The 12,522-nt window shown below is 39.5% G+C and overlaps 1 protein-coding gene across 1 annotated transcript in view; it reads left to right on the forward strand.

The window, feature by feature from the left end:
- LOC124606542 (myosin-I heavy chain) overlaps window positions 1-12,522 on the forward strand; it is a 253,040-nt gene that overhangs the window by 138,349 nt on the left and 102,169 nt on the right. The window contains exon 8 of the mRNA XM_047138528.1: window positions 8,542-8,777. Within this exon, the coding sequence (XP_046994484.1) occupies window positions 8,542-8,777 (236 nt within the window). The remainder of the gene's footprint in view (window positions 1-8,541; window positions 8,778-12,522) is intronic.

Below are 12,522 nucleotides of genomic sequence, written 5' to 3' on the forward strand. Positions count from 1 at the left end.
CTGTGTATCATGCACTGGTAGGAACTGATGTCACACACTAGCAGTTTCATTGCACCTTTGTAATCAAGACCAGAATCCTTTATAGCAGCAAATATCAGCTTAGCATTTTGATTGGTCTCACATACACAAACATTGTGTGTGCCCCTTGCACTTACAGGAACAACCCATTTTGGCCGAAGATTGAAAAAAGATGATAAACCTGCTTTGGTATTGGGATACTTTTCCTTGAATTCTACATATAGTTCTGATATGTTGCATAGCAACAGTATTTTTTGCATCTGTACACATACATTGCCCATTTTCACCATTACATAGTCTTCTTTCCCAGGCATTATTCAACTGTAATTATTATTTTCATAAAACTCCAACACTAGCACCTTTATTTCTGAACTCAATTGCTTACCCTGGGCCTGCTGAAGTTGTGGAAGCACACCTTGGGTTGCTTTTATTTTCCTAGCTTGCTTTACCACATATGTAGAAACATTGAATTTCTCTGCAGTGTAGTCAATAGACCAGCTGGAAGGTGCAAGGGTAAGAATAGCTACTTTTTTTCTGACGTGTGGATATGGCACATTTTTCTTTCAAATCATGCACAATTTTTTCCGAATCAGAGCATTTCTGGCATGATTTCTGTTCCTTTGGAGCAGATAGTTCTCCCTCTTCCACCATTAATGTGTCAGCTATTTTGTGTTTTAATTCCATTTGAGCTTCTTGTAGTTTTCTTCTACCATAGCTGGGCCTGTCTCTTTTCCCAACTTCATGTGTCTTCATGGGAGACAAACCAAGAGCAGTCACTGAAGTATTTAATTGCTCATCTGCTGTGGCTGTAGGTGGCTGATACTCTTCGTCACTGTCATGTAAATTATCAGAATATTCTTCATTTTTTAGCAGTAACACACCTGGAACATAACTTTTGTCCTGGTTTCATGTTAAGTCCCATGCACTGATTCAATTTCAATACTGATTTTATATCAATTTCTCTGAGGCTACACTTCACTGTCTTCTTATGAATCCAAAATGGATAAAAACAACTTAGGAAAGAATACTTATCCAGAAACACTTTCATATGATGATAACAAACACTTAAGTTTCCTGGAACTGTACTTCTTGTGCCCACAGGATGTATCCCAGATCTCCATACCAACAAATCTTGATCAGATTCATCCAGATCATACAGTACAAAGTGAATGCGACATTTTGTTCCATATGTTGTTTTATGACATTCAGATGCTTGTCCTCTACCAATACTGCAACTTGTTTGAACAAAAGGACCACTAGTACACTCTTCTGCCTCCATACTGACTTTCCACAACAGTACTGACCAGTCTGAACTAGAATCTTAAAAACATGAGTAACCTGTAATTGTTGCTTGTTTCCTTTGTTGTTCCTGCCTAACAATGACTCATTCTTTCCCTGAAAACTACCATTGTTTAATTTTCTGTTGCCTAATGGTTCCCAACAATTGCTGCAGCTTTATCTGAAACAAGCTGTCTGCATCATCACTATTACTTGCTAAATCGTGTTAAAAGAAACGTAACCAAATACATCTCTGTCAACGTTTATTGTACACAAATGACTTGCAATAACAAGTTGAAATTTTGCCACATATTATATTATGGTCTACTTATGCAGTGTTTGAAATTTGGCTTGGATACCACTTGTCCCTTTTGTGCTACCACATTTTGAAAATCAAAGTTTTTCAGGCAATTTTTCAAATTTTTGTTTTTTTCTGTGCATGTAACTCAGGTTTTGTGACTGATATGGGCATGATGAGTTCTGTGTGTGTTTAGGCCACATTAAGTTTACCACAAAAAATTTATACCCTTTTTGAGTGAATTATATTTGGCATAGAGGGCACTTACGATATGTACCTTTCAACGTATTACATTTTTTAAATCACATTTTGGAATTTTTTATTTTCCCTCAGAAATATGTTGTTGGTGTTTTGATTCATGGAGTGTGTTCTCTAAGTGGATGTTACTGGGTTGTAAAAATTTCACTGGACTGTGCAGAATACTTCCAAAGTTATTAAGACCTGAAGTTGGGTCTGAAGATAGATTGCCAGATGCGGGTTGCAATTTCCGGGTCACGCCACCTTCTTTCACAAGCCATAATTCTGGAACTAATTGGCAGGGGAACTTAAAATTTTGTATATGAGTGTTCCACACTTGATAGCATTGGTGTGCTAAATTTCAGCCAAATCTGAGACTATCAGCTGGAACATTTTCTCAAATTGGTGGAATGGACATGGAATGACCCTGCTAAGAACCCTGAAAAACACAATATCATGTGGCACAAAGTGGTACTTGCAGCCTTCCTGCAGCGCCAGATGCTAAGGAGGATGGAGCAGTGTCTGATAGTGGCAGCCGTGAAGTAATTCCACTGGCAATGGTCCATCTCATGGATGTGAATGATAGGAGGTGAGAAACAGTTGCAAAGCTTGATCCCTGGTGTGTGTGATGCGAAGTTTGGCCATCTGCTCCTTGAAGGTTCTGACAAAACGTTATGCTTCACTGTTTGACTGTGGATGGAATAGTGCACTATTCAGATGCTGTATGCCATTGCATTTACATACTGTTTTAGATTCATTTGACGTGAACTATTGTGACTTCAAGCAAGCCTTTGTGGCAAAAAATAGAGGACAACACCTGAACTGTGCTATGTGACGTTGAGTTCACAGACACAGCAAAAGGAAACTTGCTATAAGAGTCTACCACAATCAACCAACGAGTTTCCAAAAAGGTCTTGGAAAGTCTGTGTGCACATATTGCCATAGTGACTGCAACAGGCCAAGCAGAGAATTTTTGTGGTGGAGCAGACTGATTTTCCACACGTGTGACAGTGTGATGTCATCTGTTCTATTTGGGTGTCCATACCCTGCCAAGTACAGTGTCGATGCACTGTTTCACATAAACAATCCTTCGTGAAGTAACTGCAACACTTCTTTTTCAAAGATTTGGGGACCAACACATGTGACTGTCCACTGTCATTTTGAACAAGAATCAGTCCTTGCTGTACACCAAGGCTATGCTGACATGCGAAGTATTGGCACCCTACAGAATTCTTTATGCTATGCAATGAGTGAGACCAAGATGTATGAATGGTTTTAGCAAAATGTTCAAATCTGAACCAGCTTCCCTGGCCTGTGAAATTCTGCTATAGTTGAGATGAAAGGACTGAAGCAATTCAGAATCCCAAGCATCAGTGTGACAAGAAGATGCAGCAGAAATGTCAAAGTCTGTATCAAGACCAACTAGAAGACGTGAAAGTGAATCCACATTACCATGTTTAGCTGTTGGACAACACACAATCTCATACTGATATTGAGACAATAACAAAGCCCATCTTTTCAATTTTTGGCCATTTCGTACAGGGACCGGCTTCATTGGATGAAACAAGGACTTCAATGGCTTGTGATCTGTTACTGAGTAGAATTTTCTGCCATACAAATAGTGGTGGAATTTGGTTGCACCGTACACAATAGCCAATGCCTCTTTCTCTATTTGTGAATAGTTACACTGTGCTTTGGACAACATTTTTAATGTGAAAGCAATAGGCCTGTCTGTGTCACCAATTCTGCGCAAAAGCATGCCACCGATTCTGTAAGAAGAAGCATCAACTTTAAAGTGAACCAAGCATCAGTGAGCAATGCATCTTTAAGTTTTTGAAAAGCTTCTTGGCACTCATCTGTCCAAACAAAGGGGACATTCTTGCGACGCAAGCGATGCAATGGAGCTGAGATTTGTGCAGCATTCAGTATGAACTGAAAATAAAAGTTCATTTTCCCTAAGACTGACTGCAGTTCTGTGACATTATGTGGAACTGGCAGGTCATGTATGGCTAGCAAATGTGACTGAAGAGGATGTACACCTTGACTGTTTGTGACATTACCAAAATACTGTAACTCTGGGTTAAAAACAATCACACTTGTCCAGTCGACACTTTAGTCCTGCATCAGATAACACACGAAACAAAGTACACAAATTTGCAATGTGTTCTTCAGGTGTACGACCTTATGTGACAACATCGTCTGAATAGTTTGAACAGTTTGGTACTTGAGCAGCCAGCTGTTGCAGATACCGTTGGAAAACAGTGGTTGCAGAAGCACTGCCAAAAGGCAAACATAAATATTTAAACACGCCCAAATAAGTGTTCACAACACACATGGTTTGAGATTCTTCATCTAGTGGTATCTGAAGATATGTGTTGCACAAATCAATTTTTGAAAAGTAGCGACTAGCTACATGAGATCCTCTGGGTGTGGAAATGGTTAAGTATCAAAGTTTGTGGTTGACTGTCGACTTAAAGTCGACACAGAGGTGAATGTGACCTGAAGGTTTCGGGAGCAAAACCAGTGGACTTACGCATTGACTAACTTATATGGGCACAATAGCTCCATTATCTTGCAATTCTGTAAGTTCAGTAGCTACTTTGTCCCATAATGCAATGGGAATAGGTCTGGCCCGTCAAAATTTCAGCTGAGCATTGTCTTTCATAGTAACATGTGCAACAAAATTGTTAGCCTTGTCTAAACCTTCAGAAAAGAGTTCAGGGAATTCTTTCAACAAACTAGTTACAATGTCTTTGACACTGAATGCAGTCACTGTTAACACATTGTCCTCAATTTTAAACCCAAACAAATCAAACGAATCAAGGTCAAATATGTTCTCACAGTCACGTGATTGTAGCATAGTGAAAGTCACAGTTCACTTATGCGAGCAATACATGGCAGGCAAAGTACATTTTCTGTGAACGATGAGGTCTTGTCCATTATAAGCCATCAGATATGTGCTAGCTGTAGACAGGCATGGGGAACCTGACAGCTCGCGTGTGTTACGTTTCAGCAATGTAACAGAGGTACCCGTGTCCAACTGAAATTTCACATGTTTTCCACTAAGATGCAAATGAACAAAATGTTTGTTAGACTGGCATAGCACTGAAGAAACTGTTCGCTTGCTAGTTTTGCTAATGCCTGCGGCAGGCATTGAATACACTGCATTGATTACACGGGGCTTGTGACTAGATTGTTATGAGTGGGCACAATTCCTATGTTTGTTTCATTGCAAACATACAGACTGTATGTGACCTATCTTGTCACAAGAGTAACACTGTGCTTGCCTGGATGGCAAATCTTGGTGTTTGTGCCATGAGTAGCACCAAGGGCATGACTTAATTCTGTTCACCTGTGTAAAGAACTGTTTACACGACATGGTGCGCGTGCACTGTTGCTGCCTACTGGACCGGTCGTAAGCAAGGGATGACTCAACCCAACAAATTGGTGGCTTCTCAAATTTATCAGCCGACATGGCACCTGAATCAGTATTGAAGATGCATTGTTTAAAACCTGAAGAGTCCACTCCTTGTTTGTCAGAATGGATACAAAATGAATTTATTTTTATTTTGAGTGAAAATGTTAAGCAATAAGTTACTGCAGATATAAAAAAAGCTAAATATTACGGAATAATTTTTGATAGCACTCCCAATGAAAGCAGAACTGACCAAATGAGTCAAATAATTAGATACAGTCATACAGAAGACAACATCGTGAAAGTTCAAAATATTTCTTAGTTTTCTTTTATGTTGGGAAAATCTCCAGAGGATATGCGAAATGATATCAACAGCAGCTGGAAAAGATGGGCTGGACATTGCACTGTAGAGTGTTTAAGGTTATGACAATGCCACATCACTGCCAGGTGTACATGCAGAACTATAACAAAAAATTCAAGAAGTTAGTCCAGAAGCTCTGTTCAGTCCATGTGCTAATCATTCCTTAAATCCTCGTGGAGTTCATGCTTTCTCATTTGTTCCCATTTAAGTCACCAGTGTTGAAATTGTAGAGAAGTTACATTCATTCTTCTCATACAGACAGATTTGAATTACTTGTAGGGGGAAAAAAGGAAGAAGTTTGAAATGACTGTCTGATATGTGCTGAATTTCTCATTACAATGTGGTTAAAGTCATAAAACGTGGAAACAGGTGTGACAACTTTGGCAGATATACAAGATCCATTCAAAGCAAACCTTGATACTAGATCTGCAGAAAGCTTGCTCCTTTCACTTAGAGGTGCTTGTCTCTATCTATCTTATGTCAACTTTTGGCACCTGATATTGGAGGAAGTAAATTTAATCCAACTATAAAATTTATACTGGACAAAAGACTTGCTAAATTAAAAATCCTGAATGAGTTTTAGCGATAGAACAAACTACAATTACAGGCACTGCTGTTACTTTTGGCACAAAAAATGCAATGATATGGACATTAACATTGACTGAGGAGAAAGAAAGAGGGTATATACAGGTATATATATGGTTCAAAGCTAATGGCTTCTTACTAAATGAAAACAAAACCCGGACACTTTAGCCTCAAAGAGATTCCTAAATACCAAGAATTAAAAACTGTAAAATTTTTAGGTGTTACTGTCGACAATAAATTGACATGGGAACCACACATTAAAAATTTACTGGCTAGACTTTCAAGAGTTATTTATCTAATTAGAAATTTAAAAGACATGTTCCCAATGACCATGTGAGATCAGCATATTTTGCCTTTTTCCAAAGCATCATCTCTTATGGAATCTTGCGATGGGGTAGTAGTTGTCATGTAAATGACACTTTACTTTTACAGAAGAAAGTAATAAGAATAATAACGGATTCTGATAAAACAGAACATTGTAAACCTCTGTTTATTAAATTGCAGTGTCTTACAGTAGTAAACTTATTCATCTACAATGTTTTATTGTACATTAGAAACAATGTCTCTAATTTTGTGTTGAGAAGTGATATTCATAGCCATAATACTAGAAACATCTAAATTTCTCACATATATCTTTTAGTATTTATATTACAGTTACTAGAACAAAGGGTACACACATTATAAATACTTTTGTTTGGCCATTACATCTATATTATTCATTTTTTACTAAATGTACACTACAAATGCATCAGTTTCTAACCAGACTGGAGCCTCATTTGGTTTCACTAGCCCGGACCTCCGATGGGCTGAGTCCACTACTGTGGTTATGAAATTCACTATTAACAGAATTGAACCAGCTTTGAGACTTACCAAGTACTCTATGACAAAACATATATCTCAAAATACACAAAACTGAGGCACTAAAACACAGTCCTCAAACCAGAGTCTCTTTATGGGGCCCAAACACTCATTTTAAATGAATAGAGGGACACTGAATAACTCCAAAAAAGAGATTGTGAGATAATCAGGGAAATTTTAGGTCCAAATTATACTGAAAAAGGAACGCATAGGCTAAGAGCAAACAAGGAAGCTGAAAAATATACCAGTATTTATTCGGATGTGATGCCAATATTTATTCAGGTATGAAACTGGCCAATATTTATTCAGGTATGAAACTGTGCAGGCTGTAATTGTACAGGCACAATAAAAGAATGTAGCCACCCAGGTTAGCTAGTCAGGTTGTGGAATTCTATGAGACCCATAGTGAAGCAGAAACTGAAACAACAAAATGGATCATTGTGGTAAAACACGACCTGAAGGAAGCAGAAATAACACAACTTGATTACCAAACAGAAAAATTTGTAGGCAGAAATTTCACGACTGAATAGTTTGCCTGACAGAAAAACCCAAGAAGACTAGGACAGTGTAGTCTGACACGTGAAAGAAAAAAGGCCATTCTGAGGGAATGAAAGTAATATGGGCACAAAGAAAAGATAAAACAAAACCCTGAAAATGCATCTTGTTGTACACAGTGGGGACTAGTAGGGCCCAAACATAGGTGGTGGTGGTGGTGGTGGTGGTGGTGGCAGTGGTTGTAGTAGTAGTAGTAGTAGTAGTAGTAGTAGTGGTACTAGTCTCAGTAACAGCAACAGTCATGTCATTTTTTATCTATGACTGAAACCAGTTAAGCTATATCATACACAGTTCAAATGGTTCAAATGGCTCTGAGCACTATGGGACTCAACTGCTGTGGTCATCAGTCCCCTAGAACTTAGAACTAATTAAACCTAACTAACCTAAGGACATCACACACATCCATGCCCGAGGCAGGATTCGAACCTGCGACCGTAGCAGCAGCGCGGCTCCGGACTGGAGCGCCTAGAACCGCACGACCACCGCGGCCGGCATACACAGTTGTAATTGGAATTGTCCTTTGCAGATATTATACTTTTTACTGTGGTATCAGTAAAATTCCTATTAGTATACACTGTTAAGTTGCATATCTAGTGTCAATAAAGTTACCAAAGGCAGGGCAACAAAGAACAGATACCATATCTCCTGGCATAATAATTTAGATTCCAAGAATGATCCTTATTAGCTATCCTGTACTACGGACTTTCTTAATTTGTTGCTCTCCTACAAACAAATTTCAGCATACTTATGTGCATCACAATGTAATAACATCAACACTGAGCTATTGTTTAAGTCTTTGATTATTGCAAATTCAATAGATTGCATGCAGTTACAATATAACTAGTAACCAATCATGTTAATAACTTTTATACAGTGTTTATCATTTATACTTGTGTCCACATGTATATGGAGACTGCACATATTATTTATTGTCAGGTGTCCTGGGAATCCCCTTTCTGGATGTTGTCCGTGTCCTTGCAGCAGTACTCTTGCTTGGTAATGTGCAGTTTGTGGATGGCCAAGGACTTGAGGTGGATGTGAAAGGCGATGTAGAGCTGAAATCTGTAGCCAGTCTGCTTGGTGTTTCATCAGTTGCCCTTTTCAGAGGATTAACATACAGAACACACAATGCCCGAGGACAACTTGTGAAATCTGTCTGTGATGCAAATATGGTGAGTAGTTCTTCATAGTTTACAATCTTATCATTACAATATAAAATATTTTACAAATATGCTTTGAGGTGGGTGTCTACCAGTGATATGTTCAGTGTAAAGGGAAATGTGATACTGTACAGTCCTGGGTAGAATAAAAATAATGGAAGAAGTAAAGGTATCCAATCATTGTATTGTTGCAGTTTTGATTGATTGTGGGCGCATAAATGAGATTTAGATTTAGCTGAGTTTTCAGATACTCTCAGTTTTGAGAACAAAAAAAAAAGAAGAAAAAGGAAAAAAAAGCACTTGTGGCTACACTACCAAAATTGACTACATTGTCCTGATACTGCAGCTCAGTTGTGATTAGGGCCTGTGTCTGGTGGAGAGGGTGGGAAAAACAAGCAGTGTTGGGGGTGGGGGTTGAGAAGGATGGAGGAGGGAGGCTGATAGTTGGTCCAGAAGGGTGTAAGGGTGTGGGACATTGCAGCATGCTCAGGTGGTGGCAAGGGAACTGGAAGAATGGATTGCAGAGTGTCAGACACAACAGAGTTGGGAGGGAGGGAGTGAATGAGTGTAAATTGATGGAGCAAAGGGGGGGGGGGGCTGAGAACAGGGTGGAGGTGGAGGGGAATGGGAGGCAGCACCTAGCAGATGATGAGGGCAGGAGGATTGCAGGAACAAAGACTATGTTGTAAGGACATTTCCCATCTGTGTAGTTAAGAGAAGCTGGTATTAAGAGGCGGGATCTGAATTACAAAATTTATGAACAATTAAAGTCGGCCACGTTAAGTAATGCAACATAATCTGCCATTGGATGGTAAACTTTCCTGTTGGCCACAGATTATCAGTGATGATTCATTTGATTAGACAGCTGGTTGGCTGTCAGGTATGCCCCCATAAAAAAGGCTGTAGATAAGTTGCAGCATGGTTGCTGTATGACATTCCTGCTTTTACAGGTGCATAAGACAGGTCTTGCACCTATGTTTTTGTAGGGATATTATCTATGTGGCAAGTGAGCTGTATAAGTAACATTTGATTTCTATTAATGTGACCTTCTGCCAATGAAATAAGTCATGGCAGTTGAAGTAGTATACATACGACATTTGGTTGAACGGAATCAGTACAGTAAGATGTGGCAATGACCGCACCATGAGTGAAGTTGCCCAGCTTGTTGGTGTATCAACACAAACTGTTCAACTTATGTACAAGGAATATTGTGCCACTTGCACCCATGTAACACAAAGTAAGAACAGTGGTCATAAAAATATCCTAACCAACAACTGGAGACGAGTGTCATGCCTTGTCAATGACAATCAGTTTCAAACCCAACAGAAATTACACCTTCCAGTTAATGCATGTACACCTCAACACGTTCTTGAGTGAACACTGCAAAGGGACCTGTTTTCAATGGACATTTGGAGACAAGTAGCCCATAAATTCAACTAAATACCTGGGTGTTACAACTATGAACAACTTAAATTGGAAGGAACACATAGAAAATGTTGTGGGGGAAGGCTAACCAAAGACTGCGTTTTATTCGCAGGACACTTAGAAAATGTAACAGACCTACTAAGGAGACTGCCTACACTATGCTTGTCTGTCATCTTTTAGAATACTGCTGTGTGGTGTGGGATCCTTACCAGATAGGACTGACAGCGTACAGCGGAAAAGTTCAAAAAAAGGCAGCATGTTTTGTATTATCGCGAAATATGGGAGAGAGTGTCACAGAAATGAGACAGGATTTCAGATGGAAATCATTAAAAGAAAGGCTTTTTCATTGCAATGGAATCATCTCACAAAATTCCAATCACCAACTTTCTCCTACGAATGCTAAAATATTTTGTTGACACCGACCTACATACGGAGGAACAATCACCATGATAAAATAAGGGAAATCAGAGCTCGTATGGAAAGATATAGGCGTTCATTCTTTCCGCATGCTATACGAGATTGGCATGATAGAGAATTGTGAAAGTGGTTCGATGAACCCTCTGCCACACACTTAAATGTGATTTGCAGAGTATCCATGTAGACATAGATGTAGATAAAAGGCCATTACTTACAGCATCATACACTGAAGTGCAAAATAAATTGGTATAGGCATGCATATTCAAATACAGAGATTTGTGAAAAGGTGGAATACAGTGCTGCAGTAAGCAATGCCTCTATAAGACAAGAAGTGTCTGGCGCAGTTGTTACACTGTTTACTGCTGATACAGTGGCAGGTTGTCAAGATTTAAGGCAGTTTGAATGTAGTGTTATAGTCAGCACATGAGCAATTGGACACTGCATCTCTGAGGTATTGATGAAGTGGAGATTTTCCCGTTGAAAATTTTACAAGTGTATCATGAATATCAGAAATCTGGTAAAACATCAAATCTTCAACATCGTTGCAGCCGGAAAAAGATCCTACAAGAAATGTTCCAATGATGACTGAAGAGAATCGTTCAACATGACAAAAGTGCAGCCCTTCCACAAAATTCTGCAGATTACAATGCTGGGCCATCAACAAGTGTCAACATGTGAACCATTCAACAAAACATCATCAATAAGGGCTCTCGGAGCCAAAGGCCCACTCGTGTATCCTTGATGACTGCACAACAGAAAGATTTACGCTTTGCCTGGGCCCGTCAGTGCCAACATTGGATTGTCAATGACTGGAAACATATTGCCTGGTCAGACAAGTCTCGTTTCAAATTATATTGAGCAGATGGACATGTATGGGCATGGAGACAAGCTCATGAATCCATGCAACCTGCATGTCAGCAGGAGACTGTTCAAGATGGTGGAGGCTCTGTAATGGTGTTGGTATGTTGAGTTGGAGTGATATGAGACCCCTGATACGTCTAGACATAACCCTGACAGGTGAAATGTACGTAAGCATCCTGTCTGATCATCTGCATCCATACATGTCCATTGTGCATTTCGACGGACTTGGGCAATTCAAGCAGGACAATGCAAAACACCACATGTCCTTGCTACACAGTGGCCCCAGGAACAGTCTTCTGAGTTTAAACACAACCGCTGGCTGTATCTGGAATGCCTTGCAATGTGCTGTTCAGAAGAGATCTCCACCCGCACGTACTCTTATAGATTTATGGACAGCCCTGCATGATTGATGGTGTCAGTTCCCTCCAGCACTACTTCAGACATTAGTCGAATCCATGCCATGTCATGTTGCGGCACTTCTGCATGCTTGCAGGGGCCCTACACGATGTTAGACAGGTGTACCAGTTTCTTTGGCTCTTCATTGTATAAACCTGCATAACTTCAGTGAGTTAAAACAACACAGAAACTGGACAGTGGGTAATCGACAGCATCCATTGTGATCCAGTGAGTTAAGATTTTACCTCTTGTCAAGTGCTACAAGATGTCAAGTGCACCAACATCCCAATGAGGTATTTAACTTACCATGTGTGGACAGAGTAGTTCAGAACATAGATGTTTCAGAGGTGTTTTTCATAGCATGACTTGAGCCCACTCATTCAGAAAATCATAGACATTAACCAGGATGATTACTTCAACATTCTCAGTGACCAATTGTTGCTCATTCTTCTACAATTTCATGATGAGTATAGTGTGGACATTTCCATCTTCCAAGATGACAGCTGCATTCACATGGTTGTGTATATACATTTCTGGTTTCACAAATGCTCCTCAACTGGACCACTAAAATATCCTAACTTAATCCCCCAAAAAGTGACTAGGAATATTTGTAAGAATTAGTTAAACACAGTAATTAACATCCACACTATAACTTAAA

Source organism: Schistocerca americana, chromosome 3, assembly GCF_021461395.2.
Source record: "Schistocerca americana isolate TAMUIC-IGC-003095 chromosome 3, iqSchAmer2.1, whole genome shotgun sequence".
NCBI lineage: Eukaryota > Metazoa > Arthropoda > Insecta > Orthoptera > Acrididae > Schistocerca > Schistocerca americana.